The sequence below is a fragment of the Xenopus laevis genome, chromosome 3L, assembly GCF_017654675.1.
Source record: "Xenopus laevis strain J_2021 chromosome 3L, Xenopus_laevis_v10.1, whole genome shotgun sequence".
Lineage (NCBI taxonomy): Eukaryota > Metazoa > Chordata > Amphibia > Anura > Pipidae > Xenopus > Xenopus laevis.
The window spans coordinates 14074878-14101969 of record NC_054375.1 but is presented as its reverse complement, the minus strand read 5'-3'; the positions used below and the strand labels follow the sequence as shown (position 1 = coordinate 14101969).

Genomic DNA, 27092 nt, shown 5'->3' with positions numbered 1-27092 from the left:
ACCTCCTTGCGTTCAGCAAACTCTTTTAAAGTCACATGACTTCACATTTCGGGACAACTGCATCCAGGAACGTATAGCTCACAACTTATGCAATTTATTGATGTTTAAAGGGGAACTATCGCAAAAATGAAAATGTAATATTATCTGCATCATACTGAAATAGGAAACTTTCTAAATACAGTCAATTAAAAATTCTGCATGATTTCTGATCGTTTCTCCTCATTCTGTCTTCATGCAGCAGTTGGGTGTCAGATATTCATTGACAGATCCAATATATCTTATAGGGGGGCTCCTTTCCTAGCAGATTTATTAGAGCTCACTAAAATAACTGATTCCAGTACAAACAAAATAACTGCCTTTTGCACAAATTCTGCATGTAGAGAGACATGATGTCTGGTGATTTTAATAGCGTGAGCTCTAATACATCTTCTAGGCAAAAGGAGCCCCCCTATAAAATATATTGGATCATTCATCTGACACCCAAATCCTGAATGAAGACAGAATGAATAGAAACAGATGCTGAGAGAGGGATAGTGAAGACTTATTTTTTTTAGATTATTTCAGAAATGATGCAGAATATTTAATTGATTGTATTTAGAAAGGTCAGTATTTCAGTACGATGAAGCTTATATTACATTTTAATTTTTGCGATAGTTCCCTTTTAAATTAAAATCTGCAAAGTAGGGTTTGGTTCCCAATTCGAAATCCAATACTGATTGAAAATGATTAATTTCTATATTAAAATTAAAACATTTAAAGGGGTTGTTCACCTTCAAATTTACTTTTAGTATGATGTAGAGAATGATATTTTGAGACAATTGCCAATTGGTTGTCATTTTTTATTATTTGTGGTTTTTGAGTTATTTAGCTTTTTATTCAGCAGCTTTCAGTTTGCAATTTCAGCCATCTGGTTGCTAAGGTCTAAATTACCGTAGCAACCATGCACTGAATTGAATAAGAGTCCAGAATAAGAATAGGAGAGGCCTGAATAGAGAGTGGAGTAATAAAAACTAGCAATAACAATACATTTGAAGCCTTACAGAGCATTTGTTTTTTTTAGATGGGGTCAGCGACACCCATTTGAACGCTGCAAAGAGTCAGAAGAAGGCAAATAATGCAAAAACTATAAAAAAAGAAAAAATGAAGGCCAATTGAAAAGTTGCTTAGAATTAGATAACTTAAAGGTGAACAAACCCCTGTTAGCAAATGATTTCCTCTATATCATTCTTATCGATTTGAAAACTGGAAAGAGAAAAAAATGCAAATAATAAAAAAAAACTATAAACAATAAAAAAATTGCTCAGAACTGGCCATTCTACAACATACTAAAAGTTAACTGGAAGGCAAACCACCTCCTTAAATTGATATATGCAAATTAGAATTTGGTCTGGGGTATGCACGAATCCTGAACCCAGATCGAAATCCTAATTTGCATATTTAAATTTGAGAAAAATAAAAAAAATTGCATCAATTGTGAACAAACAAACCATAGATTCAGTGTATACCCCTCATTATTTTGCCTCCCATGGAATGATAAAAGCTCATTGCTGATTGGTTGCTAATTTGCCCAGTGTTTGTAAATGAGGCCGACTGAAGAGCGAATAAGGCTATTTGATATAATTGATATAAATGAAATTTCCAATTTAAAGCAGCGACTAGTAAATGAAAAGTCATTGTGGGCTGCTGGCCCATTTCATCCTACTGCTGGTGGGAGGTAGGAGGGTTCAGAGGATTCCCTAAAATACTGGAGCAGAGAGAACAGAATGGCCTGTGGGAGAGAAATGTTCATATCATGCCAGATTACAGAGACAGTGCAGGGCTAAAACTGTATAGCAGGAAAACCAGAAAGACCCTAAAGAATTTCAAGCACAAAAGATGGGAATTTGGAAAAGCAAAGTGCAGAGCGGTCACTTTTAAAGAGACAGAGACTGGAATCTTCAGCTGTTGTAGAGCAACAAAGCGGCTGCAGATCAACAACTCAAGCATCAAAACCTTTGTTTATAGCTGAATAAGAATGAATTTGCTGAGTGTCAATGGATCTATAGACTGAGTCTCGAAGGAAATGATAGGAAATGTAACTTTGAATCTTTATAGCGGCTGATGAATGAAAATGACACCGGCACTTTAACCTTTTAGTACGATGGATAAAAATGGTCTTAAAATATATGGGGCTGCTTGATTTTTTAATCATCTGTAGTCAATCATGCTTATAGGTTTATACTGAGGATTAATGCTGAGTTCAGTCGACAGCCTTGCACTAGCAATTATTAGTCCAAAAGGGACATTTTTGCTGTATGTGACATTCTTTTTTTATTCATTGTATTTTATATGGAAACTATATTTTCATTGCTGGGGCATCTTTTACAGTAGGGGCTACATTATCATGAGTGATACTCAGAGTTCCCTGTATAACTCAGCCTACAGCCTTGTGTCTTTATATGGTCACAGAACAACCCCTCCCTGACTTCTAATATCCTTATCATTTACAGTAGGGGGTACATTATCCCTTATAATACATGAGTGATACTCAGAGTTCCCTGTATAACTCAGCCTGCAGCCTTGTGCCTTTATATGGTCACAGAACAACCCCTCAGTGACTTCTAATATCCTTATCATTTACAGTAGGGGGTACATTATCCCTTATAATACATGAGTGATACTCAGAGTTCCCTGTATAACTCAGCCTGCAGCCTTGTGTCTTTATATGGTCACAGAACAACCCCTCAGTGATTTCTAATATCCATATCATTTACAGTAGGGGGTACATTATCCCTTATAATACATGAGTGATACTCAGAGTTCCCTATATAACTCAGCCTTCAGCCTTGTCCCTTTATATGGTCACAGAACAACCCCTCAGTGACTAATATCCTTATAAATTTGGTTGTAGGTACAGTTTTATTTTTCATTGCTTTTGAGTACATTAATGTTAAAGTACATGGGTCCTCAACCTACGGTACTTTAATTAACCCTTTCAGTACTGTCAACTTTTGATCTATCCGCTGCATGTGGTGCCAGTTAACATGCAGCAACAACATAGATCAAAAGGCATGTGGAATCTATGTTACTGGCAAAGTGATGGAGATTCTACATTTGCAGGAACTTGTACCTTTTCAGGCTGAATTCATGAATTAGGCCTTTTTTATTCCAGTTTATATCTTAGTGATAGAGCTAGTGGTATAATCTCTGTTGTCAAAGTCTTCAGACTGGCCCTTTAAGAGACCTTTAGAGTCTCATGCTATGTACTATTAGATATAATACGAACTCAATGGCATTTGGATCAGATCCAGAGAGCTGATGGAATAAAGTGAGACCTCCCGGGATATTGCCGGGATACCGGCAGGCCAGTCTGACCCTATCTGAAGCACACATCATCAGTCACAGCCAGAAAACTAGCCGCCGCCTGGCTGAGGATGATGGGAGTTGTAGTCAGAAGCTGGAAAGCCACTGGTTGGCTGCATGTGAATTGAAGTGACACAGTCCTTCTGCGCTTGAGGGCCTAGGAAGACCTAGTTCTGCTATACAGTTTTTATCATGCCGGGAGGAGAATATGCAACAGACTCCTAGCTACTTCCAGAGAGTACCAGAAAAGGTCAAAAGAGAAAGGGAGAACCAAGAGAAATTCGAAATGAATAGAAAACAGAAGGAGAAGAGACAAACAGGGGGAAGGGAGCAGCCACAGTCACGGACAGACGAGGGTTACTTACGTTGAGTTCGGTGATTGCTATATCAACAATGCTACCCACTACTATCAGTGCATCAAATGTGTTCCATGCATCACAGAAATAGTGCTGCATGGGAGGCCGGGAGGAGAGAAGGAAGAGAAAGAAAAGAGAGAAACAGAAAATCAAAGGAAAGAAAAAGAAAAAAGTGTGAACAAGGGAGAGAAAAAGGAAATTAAAATTGAGAGTAAAATAAAGAAAAGGAAAGGTTAAGAGGCATTATACTGAGTTTTTTTTTGTCTCCTCTTGTGTTCGGCCGCTGGGTGTACCCTGGTTAACTGCACATTGACACTCCATATAAAACGCAACAATGAGGTAGGGTGGGGAGAGATGAGAGAGGGAAAAGCCCCTTCCGTCACCCTCTTCTGGCTGGGGAGGGGAGTGCGTGTTAGGGCTCTTCCCTTCCCTCTCTCCCTTCTCCCTGGAGCTGTGAAGATCCATAAATAAAAAAAAGAAAGAAACATGAGAGAAGCACCAACACCAGCAGGGAGAAGGGAAAGAGAAGGTGGGGAGTGCGAGGGGAAAGGGGAAGAGAGAAAGCGAGAGGTGCAGGCCTGCCCGGATATACTTACATTGGTCTCGCTGAGAATGACGTCAACTACGCTGCCAATAACGATGAGAAAGTCAAAGACATTCCAAGGGTCACTAAAATAACCCTACACAGGGGGGCAATCAGGAGGCAAATCAGGGTGGGGGAATTAAAAAGGATCGTTAGACAGACTCAAGATGTCAGACACAGCATCAGCAGCGCTAAAGCCCACGCACCTTTGCCAGAGGAGCTGACAATCTAAAAGAGCTTGCAAGCCCCTCTGGGATAGGGAAGGTTTAGCGTCAACCACCCCAACTTTTGTTATCCCCCCCCACCTCCCTTCTCCCGAACCAAGCTGGGCACTCCAGGCATCATCAGGCTTCGCTTCCCTATGTTTTTTTTGTAAGAGAATGTACTCAATAGATTGCCAGCACACACACAAAATAGTAAGGGGGGGGTTGGGAACCCCTCAATACAGCATGAACTCAATGAACAAATATCGGCAAAGCAGAGCAACCAACTGTGCCAGTATTTACTTATTTTGATTGTTTTGTAAAAGCCAGCAGTGAAGGGGTTAAGCAGTTTCACCCAACCTTAGCTTCAGTGATACCTCTGTGCATATGTGAAGGTGGGCCCCAAAAAGAATGATCCTTAAGCTTTTGCTGGACTACAATTCCCAGAACTGTTGGGGGGTGTAGGGATGTTGATCACTCACTCTACTCCTTGCTTAGGGTCTCAGTTTGTCTAAAATTGGTAGTTCACCTTTAAATTAACTCTTAGCGTTAGGGTAAGGCCACACTAAGCGATAGCGCGGCGATTTGACTCGCCGCGACTATTCGCCGCGACTTTTAACCCTCAATCGCTGGCGAAACTTTGGCGCTGGCGTCTATGGGAAATCGCGCAAAATCGCCAGCGTAAAAACACACGCGGCGATCTTTTTTCTATTGTCGCTCGAAATCGCCTAGCGAGGCGATTTCGAGCGACAATAGAAAAAAGATCGCCGCGTGTGTTTTTACGCAGCGATTCCCCATAGACGCCAGCGCCAAAGTTTCACCAGCGATTGAGGATTAAAAGTCGCGGCGAATAGTCGCGGCGAGTCAAATCGCCGCGCTATCGCTTAGTGTGGCCTTACCCTTATGTAAATCGTCTGATACATTAAGCAAATGGGCTTAATTTTTTTTATAGTTTTTGAATTAGTCAGCAGCTCTCCAGTTTGGCATTTCAGCAGCTATCTGGTTGCTAGGGTCCAATTTACTCTAGCAACCTGGCAGTGGTATGAATGAGAATTTTACCGGGAGAACAGGGCGTTTTCATTTGAATTCAAATCGTACGAATCGAAGTAACATCGTATTCAATCGGATTCGATTCAATGTTCTTTCTAAAAAAAAACGTTGCTTTTTCAAAGTCCACCAATTGACTCCAAATAGGTTCTAGGAAGTCCCCCATAGGCTAGAACAGCAATTCGGCAGGTTTTAGATGGTGAATGGTCGAAGTCGAACTTTTAAAGAGACAGTACATGATAAATTTCAATATTAGAATTTTTGAATTTATTTTCAAATTCGAATCGAATTTGGACTACTCCCTAGTCAAAGTACACAAGAAAAGCTTCAACCCTTGATGAATCTACCCCAAAAAGTTAATTTAAAGGTGAACCACCCCTTTAATAATGTTTTGTAATCATAATATAGGAGCTATCCTATGCTGTACATATATCATATATTTATTATACTGATATAATTTCTATCGTACATCCCTCTGAAGCATTCATTAGAAGAGTGCCCCGCTCCAGTGCAGGTTGCGATAGCCCCATAATGGATAATGGGAAAGGGGTATTTACAGTGACAAGACAAGACAAAGACTGGTGTACAGGACAGGACATAGAAAACACAGACTTTATTGGACAAAGACACATTACACTTATTCTGATCGTAACTGGGGCCTCTTACCCCTGCAGGGGTGCAATAAGGAACCCCTTTAGAATATAACAGGAGGAAAGGAGGTGCCATATTCTGGGAGATTAATACCATGTTCAATTTTACTACTGAAACATTTGTCTTATGTTTTACATAACTGGAGATAGTGACCAGCAGTAGGTTTACATATACAGCTGGTATAGTGGTGGTACCACTAAGGGTTAAACAGAAAACCAGTAAAATAATAATAAGAAAACTGTGTCACATTGAGAATACCCCATCGCAGACATATCGAATGATTCTCCAATGGGAAGACCACTTTTTTTTTGCCATGGAAGAAATCAAATCGGATGGTGGTTGTCATGATTACATTGCCCCATGGTGGTAGTTAACCCTTACACTGCCGATTCGCTTCCGGTGCCGGTACATAACGCAGGGTGGCACGGAAACCGGGAGCTGCGGAATCGGCGGCTCTTGCACTAAGGTGCCACGGGCCTCGATTCTCCAGCAGGAGGCAGTGAAAGGGTTAATGGCTAATAACTGCACTAGGAGCTAAGTAGACCACACCAACAGACAAGTCAATTAGACAGAAATGGTATCCAGGGAGTGAAACCACAAGACAAACATGGAGGCAGTGCATGCATGGGACACTAATGGGACATTAAAGTCACACAAGGACACAGACAATGGAACAGATTATACAAGAACAGCTCTAGGTTTGCAAAAATCATCATTGCATTCTTTTTTGGCAAGTTCATTTTGCCCCCCCTCCATATCTTTCTCTTTATATTTTAATTTATGTTTATGAAATAAGAATCTTGTGCTTCGTCAAAGCTCATTATAATGCCCAACACCATACTGGGTTAAAAATAGGTATGCACTGAATCCACTGTTTTGGATTCGGCCGAACCCCAGAATCCTTTGCAAGAGATTCGGCCCAAATACCGAACTGAATCTGAATCCTAATTTGCAATAGGAAATTAGGGGTGGGAAGGGGAAAACATTTTTTACTTGTTTTGTGGCAAAAAGTCACACGATTTCCCTCCCTTCCCCTAATTTGCAATATGCAAATTAGGATTCGGATTCAGTTTAGTCAGGCAGAAGGATTGGCTGAATCCTGCTGAAAAAGGTCAAACCCCAAACCAAATCCTGGATTTGGTGCATCCCTGTTAAAAACAAAATGAATATTAAAAAAATAAATTTTTAATCAATGATGATCTAATCATACTAAAGGGCAGATTTATTCATTTTTGAGGTTGAGTTTTTTAAAAACACTATCCTGCAGAAAAATTCTTGACCAAATTGGCAATTGTTTTAATATTTTTATCGGTGACAACCTCCTTCATCTGCCAGGCAGACAACTAAAACTTTTTTGGATTCTCTTGCGACTATTGTTGGGATCTTTCTGACTTTTCAGACATTGGGGGGCATACTTGTGGCCGTGGAATAATCAATGCCATTTTGGAAAGATTTATATTTTTTGAAAAACCCCAATTGATTTTTTTCCCTATGTGCACAAGCTTGTTCAAAAAATAAAAAGCTTCCCAGGTTTTAGGTGCAATCTTTTTATTAAATAAAATACATATATAAACAAAATCCTGCATGAAAAAGAAAAAAAATTTATGGCAGAAAAAGGTTTACTTGTTTTTTTCTGGTATTGCGTATCCAGCACCTGATCCTGAACCGGTAATAACTATTCCCCCCAAATGTCTGAATTTGCCATTAATTATTTGAACATTTAGGGACAGCTTTAACAACAATCACCGTTTAACATGATTCAGGGCCGTCATCAAAGGGGCCCTGGGGGGACAATTGTCCTGGGCCCGATGGCTTCGATATGTTAAGGGGGGCTTGACCATGCTGCGTTTCCTGGATTAGCTGGGCCCCCCTTGAACTGCTGAAGTAGGAGCGGAGTCGCGCCAAAGTAGGAGCTGAGTTGCACCGAAGGAGCCATGCCGAACAATTTTTTAAAATCTTTGGGCACTAATTGTTTTTATTAACTTGGGGGGCCATGGGCACTAATGTTTTTTTTTTTTAAACTTGGGGGGCCCTGGAAGCTGACTAGTAACTTGTAGGGGGTCACGGCACCAATTAGAGTCCTGCAAGGGTCTATTAGTTAAAACCCGTACTCAACCTGCAACCTGAACCCGCAATCTGACCTGCAACCCGCAATTTGACCCCCATTTTCCCCCTACTCGACCTTTGGGCACTAATTGTTTTTATTAACTTGGGGGGCCATGGGCACTAATGGTTTTTTTTTAAAACTTGGGGGGCCCTGGCAGCTGACTTGTAACTTGTAGGGGGCCACGGCACCAATTAGAGTCCTGCAAAGGTCCATTAGTTAAAACCCGTACTCAACCTGCAACCTGAACCCACAATCTGAACCTGCAACCCGCAATTTGACCCCCATTTTCCCCCTACCCGACCTAACCCGCAATAGGCCAACCTGGGGGACACGGGAAACTGGAAGTGACGTCACTCCGGTGCCGAATCTTCCCAAAAAAATGTAAAAACTGGAAGAACCACAAAGGTGGGAGGGATCAAGAACACACCTTTGTTGGGTACCCAGCCAGGTTACCCGCGGACTGCCCACACAGCCAAGGAATCAGGGACTTTTTGCCCGAAACCCGGCCACTCTGCTGGTATTCAGTGGGTATTCTGCGTAGGGATGCACCGAATCCAGGATTCAGTTCGGTATTTGGCCAGGATTCTGGCTTTTTCAGCAGGATTCAGATTCTGCCAAATCCTTTTGGCTGGCCGAACCTAAGCCTAATTTGCATATGCGAATTAGGGGCGGGGAGGGAAATCACAGGAAGTAAAAAATGCTTTCCCCTTCCCACCCTAATTTGCATAAGCAAATTAAGATTCGGTTTGGTATGTGGCTGAATCTTTCGCGAAGGATTCAGGGTTTGGCCGAATCCAAAATAGTGGATGTTAATTTTTTCAATTGAAATTTGTAAAAATGTTATCTTATTTGATTATTTTAATCTATCAATAATAAAAGGTTTTCTTGTCTGCCCTGCAGCCGAAGGAGGTTGTTTTATTGGAAATTGAGAAGACGAGCAAGAAACAGCAATAGAAGAAGGTTTCAACGTCCATAGTGACTGGTGTGTCTATGTTCTTACACAAAACTAGAGCTGTTTTTTTTGCAGTTGTGATTAGTGCAAATGATGAGTACACTCAAGTATGATACTACAGAGCAGAATATGGCTCAGAACGGAGCATCACTATCTGGATTTCAGTTGACTTTGAATATGATGTCACTGTTTATAGACACTTTCTTGATTTTGATCCCTGGAACTGGAATAACCTTGCCGATTATTTATTGCCATTCGCTGAATATGACACCCACAAGGACGGCTGTGTGGCAGGAGGGATGGGGAAGGCATAGAAATGAGGTTTCCAGATACACCCACCCTGCTGCCAACGCAATGGAACATGATCCGGTGAGGAAGCAACTCACAAAAATTTCCTTTCCAGATGGTGATGCTGCTTTCAAAGAGGAATAAAGCAGTTCTGGCATATCGTGCTGTGTTTCAAGTGGTTTAGGGATTTGAGGTCATGGAGCTCTGAGATGACACTTTACAGTATATGACGGATGTCCAGTTTGTTCAAGTGAGAGGACAGACATCTCTGATCTTTATACTGGGACGGACAAACACCAAGACACAAATATACACTGACTAATGTCCCAATACCTTATAGCTGAAGGCTAAAACTAATGATGCACCGAATCCAGGAATCGATTCGGGATTCGGCCAGAATTCTGCCTTTTTCAGCAGGATCGTATTTGGGCGAATCCTTCTGCCCAGCCGAACCGAATACGAATTTGCATATGAAAATTAGGGACGGGGAAGGGAAATCGCGTGACTTTTTGTCAGAAACCAAGGAAGTAAAAAATGTTTTCCCCTTCCCACCCTTCATTTACATAAGAAAATTAGGATTTGGTTCGGTATTCGGCCGAATCTTTTGCGAAGGATTCTGGGGTTCTGCTGAATCCAAAATAACGGATTCGGAGCATCCCTAGCTAAAACTACTCCTGAACCCCAAAATTCCAACCATCAATCATGTTACACTCCTTCTGCTTCCCCCCTTCTAACACATCCATACAAGGTTCCGGAATCTCTTTAAAGCTACCATTTCTATTCTGCCCTCACAATGGGTGATTGTCAAAAGCCGAACAATTAGATTGGGTGTGATTTGTAGACCATAGGCCTAATTATAGTTATGGGGGAGATTCCCATCCACACTGGGCCTACATTTGTGATTTGTGACAAGTATGTAATTGGCTTTTGGGGTAATGGAATTGCTGTACTGTAGAACCCCAAGTTTATGTTTTTCAGGGGACCAAAAAGTAAAAAATCCAGGAAAATGTAATATCAGGGAAATGTATTACGCATTATCTATTGGCGGGGCCACAAAAATCTGTAAAATGCAGAAAAACTTAAAATCAGGGGATGTAAAATTTAGGTTTCACTGTATTTCCATAATTATTGATGTCCGTTCATTTTTCCTATTTAGCATGCACACAAGCTTAACCAATCAGCGGCCGGTATGCTTGCTTAACAGAAAACTGAAGCCCAATATGTGGACAAGATCAATTTCTGTCATTTTGTGCTCATTTTATTTATTTATGTGTACAACAGCTGAGTTTTATATAAGAATTAATTTCAATAAGCAAATGGGTCTGTGGCTGTTTTTATATAAGAATTAATTTCAATAAGCAAATGGGTCTGTGGATTGTACTAACACAAGGAGAGAATATTAGCTTTAATTTAAATCTGTTTTTTTTTTTAATTGTTGTTGCCTTAAAGGAGAAGGAAAGCTAACGAAACAGTTTATTGCCAATAGATTAGCCACAATAGTACAAGCTATAACACTATATGCTTTACCATACCTGAGTAAACAGCTCTCTGTTTGTTTAGGATAGCAGCTGCCATATTAGCTTGATGTGACATCACTTCCTGCCTGAGTCTCTCCCTGCTCACTCATAGCTCTGGGCTCAGATTACAGCAGGGAAGGGAGAGAGGAGCAAACTGAGCATGCTCAAGCCCAAGCCCTGGAGGTTTAAGATGAAAACAGGAAATCTGATACAGAAGCCCATGAGTACACAATAGAAGGAAATAAATGCTGTGTTTCTTTTGACAGAGGACTCAGAGCAGCATTGTTTTGATTGTTTACTGATGTATTTATATAGACCTTTCTGATAAAGCTTACTTAGTTTTAGTCTTTCCTTCTCCTTTAAGTGTCAGTTTGCCTTTCTGCTCACCCAACATGAAATTTCACCCAAATAATAAAACAAAAATGTGTAATATAATAAACTGTGATTCAAAGCATCTTTTCCAATGAAAATAATGTTTAGCGGTGGCCTTGGCTATTTGTTACACTGCTTGGCCTGACTACAAGCGCCATTAAAACAATGAAGAAAATTTATCAAAGAATTGGTTTTTTTGGGTACAATTTTGAAATTTTCATCAAGTAGAATTTTTCAGATTTTTATGAAACTCGTTTACAGAGTCAGAAAAATTGTAATGCTCTGGCTCATTCATCAAATCATCTAGCCCACTTGCCCTCAAGTTTTTTTCTCCAGCTTGAATCAAAAACATCTAAGTCTGGAGTCGATCAAGGGGAAAAGTTTACCGCAATGTGGGAAAAATTGATCATAATGAAATTCTATGGGAAAATTCAGCAAATTGCTTTCACATCTCTACTTGGGAAGAATGATAAATAGGAAACATTCAAAAATAACAGTGAATAGTTTTGATTAAATGTGCTGGGATTTGGCATCTCCGTACTAATTCTCGCATACTAATACTAGGTAACTTATACTTTTCTGTTTAAGGGCCCTTTGCTGACAGTGTCTGTCCCTGGGCAGAACAGAAAGGCAAATAATTGAAAAACAACAAAAACAAGAAAAAAAAAAAAGAAGTTCAATGGAAAGTTAAAAAGGACCCTTTTTCGCAGATTTCCATGAATGAAAAGATAAACAAAACAACTGAGAAGGAACTGTAAGACGTTTCTGCTCAGGGTAATGACATGACGATATTAGAAGAAAAACGTGGGACTCATTTAAGGAAAAAACAGGCTTGAAATTAATCCGAATCAGCTTTGCTTTCTGCTAAAAATGCCCATCGCAGTGACTATGGGAGGCTAATCTGGAAGGGATCCAAGCCTTCCCAAAAATAGTCTATCCCTTTTGTTTACACGTGTATCAAACCGTTTCGGAGGCTGTAGAGACTGTGTAAATATTGTTGGGATTTTGCACACTTAAAGGAACAGTAACAACCAAATAATTTAAGTCTTTCAAAGTAATTAAAATATAATATACTGTTAGCATGCACTGGTAAATGCTGCATGTTTGCTTCAGAAAGACTACTATAGTTTATGTAAACAAGTTGTTGTGTGGCCATGGGGGTAGCCATTCAAGCTTGAAAAAAGAAGAAAAGGCACAGGATACACATCAGATACAATGGAATTCTTCAGAACTTATCTGTTTTTCTACTGTGTATCCTGTGCTTGAATGGCTGCCCCCATGGCTACACAGCAGCTTGTTTATATAAACTATAGTAGTACTTATCTGTTATCTACTGTGTATCCTGTGCTTGAATGGCTGCCCCCATGGCTACACAGCAGCTTGTTTATATAAACTATAGTAGTACTTATCTGTTATCTACTGTGTATCCTGTGCTTGAATGGCTGCCCCCATGGCTACACAGCAGCTTGTTTATATAAACTATAGTAGTACTTATCTGTTATCTACTGTGTACCCTGTGCTTGAATGGCTGCCCCCATGGCTACACAGAAGCTTGTTTATATAAACTATAGTAGTACTTATCTGTTATCTACGGTGTATCGTGTGCTTGAATGGCTGCCCCCATGGCTACACAGCAGCTTGTTTATATAAACTATGGTAGTACTTAACTGTTATCTACTGTGTATCCTGTGCTTGAATGGCTGCCCCCATGGCTACACAGCAGCTTGTTTATATAAACTATAGTAGTACTTATCTGTTATCTACTGTGTATCCTGTGCTTGAATGGCTGCCCCCATGGCTACACAGCAGCTTGTTTATATAAACTATAGTAGTACTTATCTGTTATCTACTGTGTATCCTGTGCTTGAATGGCTGCCCCCATGGCTACACAGCAGCTTGTTTATATAAACTATAGTTGTACTTATCTGTTATCTACTATGTATCCTGTGCTTGAATGGCTGCCCCCATGGCTACACAGCAGCTTGCTTATATAATAGTAGTATTTTTGAAGCAAACACACCAATTTTACCAATGCAGGGAAACAATACATTATACTGTCATTCCTTTAAAACACTTTCATTTTTTGGTGTTACAGTTATTCTAAAGGGAAACTTAACCTTAATGAAAATGTCATGCTAAGCAACATTTATTCTGCTGGTTTCCGACTCCTGAAACACAACGCATTCGAAGCGAGCAAATGTACACGCCTGCAGGGAAATTACACTGTTTCAAGAGTCAGAACCGGAAAACTGAATGAAAACCCATTGCTTTTAAAACTTTTTTTTTTTTTATAATTGAACTTTCTTACATTAAGGGGGTAAAAAATTCTTTGGTGGAGACCTCCTTTAACTGGCAGAGTTTGGTGAACTCAGCACCCGGCTATTTTACTGAAATAACAACATTGTGTGTGGAAGTCCTGTGTGAGCGTGCAGCTGTTTGGATTCCCGGGCTGCAGATACAGACAGGGCTGGTCTGGGAGAACTGCTTTTTATTCTTTAGGGTCAGGTCCTGGGTAGATTGGGAGAAGTGGTTCCCAGGCAGTGCTGGCATGAAGAGTGAGGCAAGAACTCGTCCTATCAACTGCACGTCATGTCAGGAGGCCCTCACTCTGTAGCCACCCTCACCCTGGGAACAAATCCTTAGCACCCCCCCCCCACCCACATACCAATGGCAATTAACCCCTTCACTGCTGTAACGACTATGTGCCTGATGGCAGAGAGAGTATACGGGTATCTGTATTGAAGATGTGAGACATAACTTAAAGGGGTTGTTCACCTTTGAGTTAACTGTTAGTATCATGTAGAGAGGGATATTCTGAGACAATTTACAATTGGTTTTAATTTTCTATTATTTGTGGTTTTTGAGTTATTTAGCTTTTTATCCAGCAGCTCTCCAGTTTGCAGTGTCAGCAATCTGGTTGCTAGGGTCCAAAATATCCTAGCAACCATGGATTGATTTGAATGAGGATATGGCATATTAATATTAACTCCAATCCTTAAGAGGGATATAAATGAGCTGGAGAGAGTGCAGAGACTAAGTGCAACTAAACTGGTTAGAGGGAGGGAAGACTTAAATTATGAGGGTAGACTGTCAAGGTTGGGGTTGTTTTCTCTGGAAAAAAGGCGCTTGCGAGGGGACATGATTACACTTTACAAGTACATTAGAGGACATTATAGACAAATAGCAGGGGACCTTTTTACCCATAAAGTGGATCACCGTACCAGAGGCCACCCCTTTAGACTAGAAGAAAAGAATTTTCAATTGGTATGTTACAGAATGGCCAATTCTAGGCAACTTTTTAATTGGTCCTCGTTATTTATTTGTCATAGTTTATGAATTATTTGCCTTCTTCTCCTGACTCTTTCCACCTTTCAAAGGGGGTCACTGACCCCGTCTAAAAACAAATGCTCTGTAAAAATACGCATTTATTGTTATTGCTACTTTTTATTACTCGTGTTTCTGTTCTGACCCTCCCCTATTAATATTCCATATTCTCATTCAAATCCAAACATGGCTGCTAGGATATTTTAGACCCTCGCAACCAGATTGTTGACACTGCAAACTGGAGAACGGCTGAATGAAAAGTTAAATAATGCAAAAACCAGAAATAATGAAAAAATTAAAACCAATTGCAAATTGTCTCAGAATATCACTCTCTACATCATACTAACAGTTAACCCAAAAGTTAAACAACCCCTTTAATACAGTACATTATTCTCCTGCTCTGAGGTGTCTTAAATCATCTCAGGCCCATGATTGGGGTAAATTATTCTTCGGATTTTGTGTGTGAAACACACAAGTGCAGTTACCCGTAGCAACCAATCATTTTGCCACAGTTTCCAGGAAAATAAAAGCTGACTGGTTGCCAGGCAATCTGGCGCCTGTATTCAAAAACCTGCCAGCTCTACTGTGTTTTGGGGGCGACTTATTCTCCCATTTTAAGCCGAGGTTGTGAAAAAGTGAGGTCATGTGATAGAAATGATCATGTTTTCAGGTGAATAATTCTCCTGTTTTGAAGTAAGAAATATTGTACTCTGTGGGGAATCATTAACCAGAGAGATTATTGTCCCACAATGTGGTATTATAAAGTGGTTTTTCAGAATTTTCCCTCTATTTTTAGTCAGGCCTGGACTGGCAACCTGTAGGTTCTGGCAAATGCCAGAGGGGCTGCTGTAAGATCCCATAGACAGTCGCTATATATTGGGCCTCTGTGTACATGAAATGCCAGGGCCTATTTTGAATCTTGTTTTTAAGGTAGAAGTGTGTTACTCGATCACTTTGTATTGAAAATAACAATGTGATTAAAATGTCAGCAATGAGGTGTGAAAATTGTATTTCTGTGAAATATTTTTATCTTGTGAGATTTGAATAAAAAAAACCCCACACATTAAGAGAACCATTCTCCTGACTTTGTTGAAAACAACTATTATTATAGATAAACTAGGCCCACACTTCCTGGTTCACTTGGAACCGGCATTACTTCCTGTCAGGTGATCAGTGAGTGACACACAACGTCACAAAATGGTGGCTATAAATGTGTATATGCCAAGTGAATAGGATTCTTGAATAGATCACTATTTGGGATATGAATTATCTGTGGGATATGTTTTTGTTCAGGAGGTCCAGTTCTCATTTAAGGTGGAACTAGGGTTGCCACCTTTTCATAAAATTTCCACCAGCCGGTGGTGAGGGCGGGAATAAAAGGGTGGGGCGTGATGTAATAGGGCGGCGGTGATGTAAAAGGGGGTGGAGCCACAGCCCGCAATGGCCAGAAGGCGGAGAAAAGGTACATTTGAGCAGAATGGGGGCGGGCCAAGGGCTTTTGTTAGGGTTATTACAAATTACTACATTGCCGGTAAATTTGTAATACTGGCTAGGCCGGTAAAATACCGGACTGGTGGCAACCCTAGGTGGAACAAAATCTGCTGGGTTGAATTATTCGCCTGCTGTGAGGTGTAAATTATTTTAAAATGCACTGTTGTTTGGGGAATTATTATTTAGAGGTAAAATTATTTTCCTGTTGTCGGTGGAAACAAAGATTTTAAAGGATAAGTAAACCTTAAAAATAAGTGAATGTAAAACTGATGAGGGGGCTATTCTAAGCACTTTTGCAATGTACATTCATTATTTATGTTTTTTAAATTCCAAGATATTAAAGGATACATGTACTGTTAATTTCAGTGGCGTAACTATAGCAGAAGCAAAGGGGAAAGCAAATCGAGTGCATAGACGGAACAGGAAGTGGGCGGGAGGATGGGGATTGGAGTGCACCAGGCCCCTCTAAAGATTTTTATTTGTGCCAGGGGCACTCTAGTTTTGCTACTGGTTAATATGAATGAATTTTGTTACAACAGCACCACCTGCTGGTCATTTTCTGACCAGTCTGACAATCAAGTAGTCAAGGAAGTTGTCAGGAGAAAGAAAAGGGGCTCTTCTGATGTTTTTCTCTTTAGGAAAGATTTGAGAAAGGTTTCAGAGCAGCCTCTTTTTTTCTTGACTACTTGTTGGTCAGACTGGTGGGAAACTGATCAGCAGGTGGCGGTGTTGTAACTAAATTCATTCATATTAACAGTACATGTATCCCTTAATATCTTGTACACTGCAAAAGAATAGCCCCCTCATCAATTTTACATTCACTTATTTTTAAGGTTTACTTATCCTTTAAAAAAATTCTTCAGTGAATACAAAATATGAGCTATTATTCTTTCGGCGACAAGGGGGCATATTTATAAAAAGGTGAAAATAGAGGTTGCTGGTGGTTCAACAGAGGGAAATGTTACGACTCTCGCTTTTATATTAATTCATGGATAAAAAATGGAGTCCTGGGAAAACCTATAGAAATGAACACACGGCTGGGGAGTTCAGTTCTGGCGATCTCTATTTTCACCGGTGCCCCTAGGTATTAAAATTGTGTTATGAGGTGCGAAAATCATTGTGTTCATTTTGTTCCAGATAATTCTTTTACTATTTTAAGGTGAATTTTTCTCAAGTCCTGAGCATAATTAACTGAAGTTTTGCTTTAAGGGGAAAGAAATCATCCCAAAACATTAGTATTCATCTAATGTGATTTAACCTAATACAGGTATAAGATCTGTTATCCGGAAAGCCGTTACCCAAAAAGTAATTAAAAAATTTTCTCTGTATTAATAAAACAGTATGGGATCTATTATCCGGAAACCCGTTATCTAGAAAGCTCAGAATAACACGATGGCCTGATGGCTTTCTCCCATAGATTTCATTTTAATCAAATAATTCAATTCAAGTTATTAAAAAAATTATTTCTTTTTTTTTTTTAATTAAACAGTACACGTTTGGGATCCATTATCCGGAAACCCATTATCTAGAAAGCTCAGAATTACATGATGGCCTTCTCCCATACATTTCATTTTAATCAAATAATTCCATTCCATTTTTTAAAAAAGATTTCCTTTTTCTCTGTATTAATAAAACAGTACACGTATGGGACCTATTATCCGGAAACCCGTTATCTAGAAAGCTCTGAATTACATGATGGCCTTCTCCCATACATTTCATGTTAATCAAATAATTAAATTCAAGTTTTTAAAGATGATTTTCTTTTCTCTGTATTAATTAAACAGTACAGGTATGGGATCTATAATCCAGAAACTCGTTACCTAGAAAGCTCTGAATTACATGATGGCTTTCTCCCATAGACTTTATTTTATCAAAAAATTCAAGTTTTTAAAAATAATTTTCTCTTTTTTGCTGTAATAATAAACTAGAACCTTGTACTTGCTCCCAACTAAGATTTAATTAATCCTTATTGGAAGCAAAATCAGCCTTTTGGGATTATTTAATGTTTACATTATTTTTTAGTAGACAAGTTATGGAGATCCAAAATATGGAAATATCCCTTATCCAGAAAACCCCAGGTTCCGAGCATTCTGGATAACAGGTCCCATACCTGTAGACTTGAGTTATGGAGATCCAACATTTAAAAAGATGCCTTATCAGGAAAGCCCCAGGTCCCAAGCATTCTGGATAACAGATCCCATACCTGTAGACTTAAGTTATGGAGATCCAAAAAATCCCTTATCCGGAAAACCCCAGGTCCCAAGCATTATGGATAACAGGTCCCATACCTGTAGATTTAAGTTATGGAGATCCAAAATATGGAAAGATCCCTTATCCAAAAAAACCCATGTCCCGAGCATTCTGAATAACAGGTCCCATACCTGTAGACTTAAGTTATGGAGATCCAAAATATGGAAAGATCCCTTATTCGGAAAGCCCCAGGTCCTGAGCATTCTGGATAACAGGTCCCATACCTGTAGACTTAAGTTATGGAGATCCAAAATATGGAAAGATCCCTTATTCGGAAAGCCCCAGGTCCCGAGCATTCTGGATAAAAGGTCCCATACCTGTAGACTTAAGTTATGGAGATCCAAAATATGGAAAGATCCCTTATCAGGAAAGCCACAGGTCCCAAGCATTCTGGATAACAGATCACATGCCTGTAAATTTAAGTTATGGAGATCCAAAATATGGAAAGATCCCTTATCCAAAAAGCCCCAGGTCCCTCGAATTTTGGTTAACACGTCCCATACCTGTAGACTTAAAAAATATGGAAAGATCCCTTATCCGGAAAACCCCAGGTCCCAAGCATTATGGATGATAGGTTTCAAACCTGTAGTAATTTGTCATGGGTAGATTATTATCCAAAAATAAAGTGAGCCAGAGGTTAAATAAATGACCTCAGATCAGGAGAACAGTTTGCCTTTGAATTTGCCTTCTCTTTTTTTGTAAATCTAACCCTAAATTGCAGAGATGCAAAGTCCTGGGCCTCGAACTGGACTAATAATATGATGTTTGTCAGGGATGCCAATCAAAACCTGTGAACCTGCCCACGCAGATGGTACCCGTGTAGCGCTAGAACATACAAATGTCTCTGTTTATTAGAAAGATTGGGGACTGGTGGGGTACATGGTATCTGTGTATTAGACATGGTTACAAGGCACATGTCCTAATAGGATAAGTAAACCCTAAAAATAAGAGAATGTAAATTTGATGAGGGGGCTATTCTAAGCACTTTTGCAATGTACATTCATTATTTATTTATTTTAAATTCCAAGATATTAAGGGATACATGTACTGTTAATATGAATGAATTTTGTTACAACAGCGCCACCTGCTGGTCATTTTCCCACCAGTCTGACCACCAAGTAGTCAAGGAAGTTCAAAGAAAATTGAGTGAAGGCTGCGCTGTTGCACAAATAGTCGGGTCGGGGAAAGCAGCACCAAAAAATAGTGGATCCACACTTCCACTGTGAGTAATAGAAGTCAGCAAGAGAGGTGCGCTATTAACCTTATAAATCCTTAAATACAGGCACCTAATTACATGCAATCTCACCAATCATGTGACCCCTAGAGTAACCCTGCAACTTGCTAGCTGCTTTCAAAAGGAAGTTGTCAGGAGAAAGAAAGAGGCTGCTCTGATGTTCTTCTGCTTAGGAATAAAATTATAAACCTTTCTCACATCTTTCCTAAGCAGAAGAACATCAGAGCAGCCTCTATCTTTCTCCTGACAACTTCCTTGACTACTTGCTGGTCAGACTGGTGGGAAAATGACCAGCAGGTGGCGATGTTGTAACACAATTCATTCATATTAACAGTACATGTATCCCTTAATATCTTGGAATTCAAAAAACATAAATAATGAATGTACATTGCAAAAGTGCTTAGAATAGTATAATCATCAATTTTACATTCACTTGTTTTTAAAGGAGAACTAAACCCCCCAACTAATGAACACCCCTACCCTCCATTGTCCTGTTCTCCCCCCGCACAGGTGTTAATACCTGTAAATGCCCCTAAGTCTTTAATTACCCCTCGATGCAGAGTAAGCGCAGCGGAGCTCATGGGAATCTTCGGTTCCCTTCGGGCAATTTCCGTGGCTGTCAGTGCATGTGCAGTTGTTGGGTACCGGAAAATTGCTACAACTGCACATGCGCCGATACGCCTCTTACTTACTGAAGTCTCCTGAACCGTTGAAGATGGCGCCCGTGAGCTCCGCTGCGCTGACTCTGCATCTAGGGGTAATTTACAGGTATTAAAACCTGTGCAGGGGGGAACAGGGAGGGGGACTATGGAGGGTAAGGGATTCATTAGTTTGGGGGTTTAGTTCTCCTTTAAGGTTTACTTATCTTTTAAATCTGCAAATTAGGGGATGAGAGCTTGTATGACGACCTCTGAGTAGTACTACGGGCAACATTGAGCTCATGATGGACACATGTTCCTGGTGTCTCTTATGATAGTTAGTTACATTACGCATTCCCGTGTTAGTTATTAGGATGCAAAACTAGAATGCAGGAAAGAAAAGAAGAATGATCAGTCTGTTCAGCAGCTGACCGAGCCTGGAAAGAGGAGCAGAAATGTTAGCCAGGGAACATTGCGGGAGTGGCAGGTGAAAATCCAGAAAGGAGCATGGACGTTGCTGCAAACAAGATACACCTGCAAGAGACCCCTTCACATGCACATACATAGGAGATTTAAAGAAATTGTATTTACTCCACCACCAGGGGGCAGCACCTAGACATTGAAATTGCAAAAATACACTAGTTGGGATTGGGAAGGATTGGTCTATGACTCTATGTCTTGTATTTCAGCCATAGTCATGTGATGGGGGGGGGTGGTGAGGAGATTGATGATAACCAGAGAATGATGGTTAACATCCAATAGGGTTCAATAATTGCACCCAGCACACATTTATTACATGGGTTTACTGTTTCCATCATTAAAGGCAATTTAAAGACTCCGACTTTCTTCATTATGCCTTTCAAGTGAATTTTCAGGTTTTCTCCCAAGTTTTTTTGCCGTTAGGGCTGCGTTTGGCGCTTACATGCGTCTGTGTGAGTACAGTCCCCTTCACAATAATTGAGTGCATCTACTCCTGTACTCCCTTGCGGCTGAACAGAAGAAAGCGCATTGCAGGGGAGCGCAGGAAAAAATGCCTGTGTGTAAGAGCCCTTAGAGAGCATGGTCTCCTTAACTGTTCCCTCTAGTCAGTGCCTCAACCATATTAAGCAGGCATGTACCAAATACAAGTCTGTATGTGTAAAAATTAAAGTCTGCTCTGTTTCCACATGCTCTGGCTTACCATTCTTCTGTAATATGCATGTGATTCTGCAGTGATCTTACTGGCATCACTGGGGTTAATGCAGGGTTCATTATTGATTCTCTGCAACAATTTTACTGGCATGTTTGGGGTTAGTGCAATTCTCCGAATCTTTTTCTGCAGTGATCTTACTGGCAAGTCTGGGGTTAATGTGGTTTTGTTTTTTTTGCAGTGATTTTAGTGGCATGCCTGGGTCACTAAAACGTGTACCAAAGGGTATGTATGTGTTTCTGGTAAAGTGCATGTGGACCAATACATTTTCCGGGGCACGTTTTTGGGTCAGATCAGATTTTTTGAAAGCATTTCGTTTTTTTAACATATAGGCACTCGAGGGCCGACCCCTAAAGCTGTCGCCCTAGGCACGGACCCTTAAGTGCCTGTATATATATATTTGCGCACAAAATTCTCTCTTCATTTACTGTGGTGGATAGGAAATGTCAGACGGTCCCTAACTGCTCTGCAGGGAAATAATCATACTTATGAACAGCAGGGGGAGCCCCCGCCTTACTTTCCAGCCATGCAGAACTCAAGCAGCTTTGTTTGTTTCCCTGTAGAGCAGTCGGCGACTGTGTAGAGATTTGTATTGGATTTTACTGTTGCCTTTACATCCCCTTTACTGTTTCCAACTCCAGCTGCAGGGACAAAGATCATGGAGCCAGATTTAAACAGAAAACTGGGATTCTATTTGGAGGATTATTTTGCTGCAGCCACTGGTTCTGCAGAGTTGGAGAAAGTTTGTATTAAACAATACAAAAAGTATAAAATCCACATTAGATTACATGACAACACAGGACCCAGTGCAGTCTGTATATTCTGATTATTAATCAATCTTGCTGTATTGGCTTCTGGCAGATATTATTTGACTTGTGCTGTTTTGATAATTTATGACGCTCCCTAAGCAGCCCAGACCACACTGAGCATGTGCACAGTCTTGGTCTTTCAAAGATATTTAACAAAGTTACAAGATGGTGACCCCCTGTGGCCAACTTTGAAAGCATAAATCATTTGTTTTATTAGGCTTGTGGTGCAGTAACTTCATGTTTATGTTTAGTATACAAAATACAGCATTTCTAGCCTTTCTAATTTAGACTTTACTTTCCCTTTAAGAAAAAATTTGAATGTCTAATATTCGATCGAATGGTGCGATCGTATTTGATACGCACAAATCGAGTTGTTCTCCGAACAAAACTCGAATGTCAGGAAGGCTACTAACATCTCCAAATGGCTCAGCGAACCTCTGTCGTTGACTTGAACTCGGCAGGTTTTAGGTGGCGAATATTCGAATTAGGTCAAGGTGTGATAAATCTCACATTCGAATTTACATTGGAATAAGGGGATTAAAATTTCGAATGTTTGAATTTTGAAACTCAAAAATTCAAATTCAAGTTTACTATTTGACCCTTGATAAATCTGCCCCATAAAGCTGGGCGTATAAGACTTGTGATTGGTTAAACCTGCACTCATATAGTCAATGCTTAGAGGGAACAGGCGAGTGGGGCAGGGCTCTTGATCCCCTTTAGCTTGAAATAATATAAAAGTCATCTGAGTCTTTAGTTCTCCTTTGATGATGTCAAGGTTTGTGGGATTCAGAAATCCCATGTTAGAACTCGTGGTTCTGAGTAATTGAGAGACCATGTAATAAATCAGAGGGAACACACACTGACCCCAGAGCACTTAATAGGAGTGCAGCAGCCGAACTCTGGCATTTCACTGCACTCCCCTTTTGGTTTCATGCTCTTAGAACTTAAGTGTCCCCATGGGAAAAATCTGGATCCTCCAACCCTCTCCAATCTCCCTTCTCTTTCCTTTGAGCAGAGGCTGCACCCTATTGCCCCACTGCAGGACTGGGCTGAGCTTACAATGTGCAGATTCCCAGACCTCTCACTGACCAGCTGCCCAAAAGACTCAATCATGTGATCACTGCAGGACCATAATGCTTTGCAAGGGCCACTGGCAGTACATTTGGGGCCAAAGAAGCAAATGCAATGCAGAAAAAGTAAATAAATAAAAAATACAATTCTTAATACATACAGTAAATACATTCTAGATTCCAAATCTAGGGACCCAGCACTTAAAGCAATAGATTAGGGGGGTCATCGGATTAAGTTTTGGGAAATTTGATATTTCGGATATATGTGGAATATTATAATTGGGGAGACATCTTGGATTGCAAAGGATAAACACGTCCCATGTAATCTACAAAAAAGTGCCTTTAAGGGTCAGGGCACACGCTCAGATTCGGGGAGATTAGTCGCCCGTCGACATATCTCATCTTCTTCGGGGCGACTAATCTCCCCAAACTGCCTCCCGCCAGCTAGAATCGAAATCCCCAGCAGGATGGCACTCGGAGCGCTTTTTTTCCTTTGTTTGCCTCATGAGGAAACTTCGGACGACTTTCGGAAAACGAAGCACTCCGAGTCATTACATTCTTACTTATATTCTAGCCGGCAGGAGGCAGTTCGGGGAGATTAGTCGCCCAGAAGAAGAGGAGATTTGTCGCCGGGTGACTAATCTCACCGAATCTGACCGTGTGCCCTGACCCTAAAGGTTGATAAACATTCTAAAATGACTTTTTTGCCCCCTACCCAAACTCTCCAAAGTAGAACAAATAGTAAATGGTAAAGCCTATTGTTCCATAAATGGATATAAATACGTTCTGTTGTCATTGGGGTGATAGGGTGCCCAGCTGCACAGGCTAACTGCCTAATAATAACTCATTTATTCACCACTGTGTGTGTCCTGAACTGCTCAGTGCTCACTGCTATGTCTGTACAGCATGGATTTCCCAGGGGAAATATATACATATCCCATGCCATGTTTGCTAACCAGAATTCTTTCACTTGTTCCCATGAAGCGGTGATGTGATTAAAGGCCATGCCCAGTGCATAGTAACAGTGATACCATGGGAAAGTGCGCACTATAAGAACCAGAATGCATTGTGGTCATACCTCCTTGGGAAGCTGGGAAATGCCTACTAATATCAGGGTAAGATGTTAGTGAGATAATCAGTGGAGTAACTAGATATTACTGGGCTTCACAGCATATTTTTCAGACAACCAAAATGTCTAGAGGTTGACCTGTTTTACCAATATTTATAGAAATTGTATTTTAATTAGGACCTTGTGTGGCCCCTATACCTCCTGGGCCCCCTGCAGCCACAGGGTCTGCTTCCTCTATTATTACGCCCCTGGAAATAATCAGAGGTCCCTGTATAACTCAGCCTGCAGCCTTGTGCCTTTATATGGTCACAGAACAACCCCTCAGTGACTTCTAATTTCCTTATCATTTACAGTAGGGGGTACATTATCCCTTATAATACATGAGTGATACTTAGAGTTCCCTGTATAACTCAGCCTGCAGCCTTGTGCCTTTATATGGTCACAGAACTCCTCCGTGACTTCTAATATCCTTATCATTTACAGTAGGGGGTACATTATCCCTTATAATACATGAGTGATACTCAGAGTTCCCTGTATAACTCAGCCTGCAGCCTTGTGCCTTTATATGGTCACAGAACAACCCCTCAGTGACTTCTAATTTCCTTATCATTTACAGTAGGGGGTACATTATCCCTTATAATACATGAGTGATACTCAGAGTTCCCTGTATAACTCAGCCTGCAGCCTTGTGCCTTTATTTGGTCACAGAACAACCCCTCAGTGACTTCTAATATCCTTATCATTTACAGTAGGAGGTACATTATCCCTTATAATACATGAGTGATACTCAGAGTTCCCTGTATAACTCAGCCTGCAGCCTTGTGTCTTTATATGGTCACAGAACAACCCCTCAGTGACTTCTAATATCCTTATCATTTACAGTAGGGGGTACAGTATCCCTTATAATACACTAGTGATATTCTGGAGTTTTTTGCATTACCAGGGGTCCCTACATTCTAACTCTGTGCATAGATCTGGTGCAGTTTGCAGCAATCAGAGCAAGCAGCCTGCAGAGTGACTCAGAAAGTAATTGCTCTTTCCGTCACCGGGAAATAAGGGAAATAAAAAAAAAAAAGGTGGGAGAAAGTATTTAATCTGAAATAGTAATTTAGTCCTCTAGTTAAAAAGAAATTAGGCATTTTAGTGTTCCCATGGAGAGCCTCTGAGAACTGGCAGGTGGAACTCACGGCAACTCCAATGTAGGTCAGCCATTGCATGACTGCGGCAGTTCCTCTAACTGCTGGAATATGCTCTGCAGGGGCTGGATCCTTCTCAACATCGTCCTGCCCCCTGATCCAAATGCATTCTGGTACTTAAAGTCCTGCAGTTTTCCATTCCCATGGAAACTATAGAAACACATCCCTGATTAAAGGGCAATTAAACCCTAAACATTTTCACTTTTGCTCTCTCTAAAGTGGGCAGCCCAAACTTAACCACAGATGCAAAAAGGGTTCTCCAGTGAGAATCATCCTAATTTTGCTTTTAATTGGGAGATTACAATTATGACTTGTTGAAATCAAAGTACTGTAGCCAAACATCATACAGACATAGTGACATTTTGGTGTCTGTGACTAAATAAATATGTTTATGTATAACGAGGAACAAGGAGCTGGATCTATAAGAATGTCTTGATTCTCATTGGAGGATCCTTTTATATCAATGTGTGTGTGTGGGGGTTTGATTATAGAGTATTGCTGTATCCCTCCCTGATGCTGCTGGGCTACATCTACACCCTTCATAATAAATGGTGAGTATGCTAATAGCTACAGTCCATTTGAGAGGACTATATGACCTTGATAAAGGTCCCAAGAGGGACCTAAACGTCGGTTATACATACTAATGTAACAATACAAGTTTTCTTCACTGCAAAGACCCCTGGTGCTGGTTCTCTTTATTTATATATATATATATATATATATATATATATATATATATATATATATATATATAATATAATATTGACTGTATGCTCAGGGATAATTGTTGTCTTGTGTTGTTGGTTGCCTCAAAAGGCAGTGATGTCTATCATGTGACCCTCTAACTGTCTTTAAAGTGCTGAAAGCTATAGTCTAAAAACAGCTGGAGGGCTCCAGATTGACATCCTTGCCATATAAGTCTCTTCTACCTCACTATACCAAATGATGCCTATCCTGTCTACTTTATTTCAGTTAAAGCTTCTTATCTAACATAACAAAAAAGAGGCGATGATGCCCTTGGGTGCCTTCTTGCTATTTTATACACAGTGGCAGTAGCTGATATAACGGTGTCTAACCCTCTTCCCTGTTCCCCACGCACCCATGCACAATTGTTCTATACACACCTTTGGTTTGAAGGCAATGAGCTTCAGTATCATCTCAACAGTGAAGAGCCCCGTGAACAACATGTTTAGGATGTTCATGGCTTCCTTGAAGGAACAGCTCTGCCCGTAGTGCTACAAGAAGAACAACGGTAGATATCTATGAAGTTGTGAAGGGTATTTTGCTTTTAAGGGTGTTTTAAATCTCAACAACACAACACATACCTAATTAAATATAACATAGTGTTTCAGAAAAGCAAAAAACAAATAAATCCCAATACTAGGCTGTATGGGAAGAGGTATT

At 40.4% G+C, this 27092-nt stretch overlaps 1 protein-coding gene across 9 annotated transcripts in view; it reads right to left on the bottom strand.

Annotated features, from left to right (window-relative positions):
* cacna1c.L (calcium channel, voltage-dependent, L type, alpha 1C subunit L homeolog) overlaps positions 1–27092 on the bottom strand; it is a 260836-nt gene that overhangs the window by 29318 nt on the left and 204426 nt on the right. For 4 of the 9 annotated variants that reach the window (XM_041585933.1, XM_041585934.1, XM_041585930.1 and 1 more), the window contains exons 29-30: positions 26813–26923; positions 4295–4378 (exon numbers count right to left, since the gene is read on the bottom strand). In XM_041585933.1, coding sequence (XP_041441867.1) covers positions 4295–4378; positions 26813–26923 — 195 coding nt within the window. Of the gene's footprint in view, positions 1–3707; positions 3792–4294; positions 4379–26812; positions 26924–27092 lie in introns of all 9 variants that reach the window. The other 5 variants (XM_041585935.1, XM_041585927.1, XM_041585928.1 and 2 more) reach the window with 2 other exon arrangements.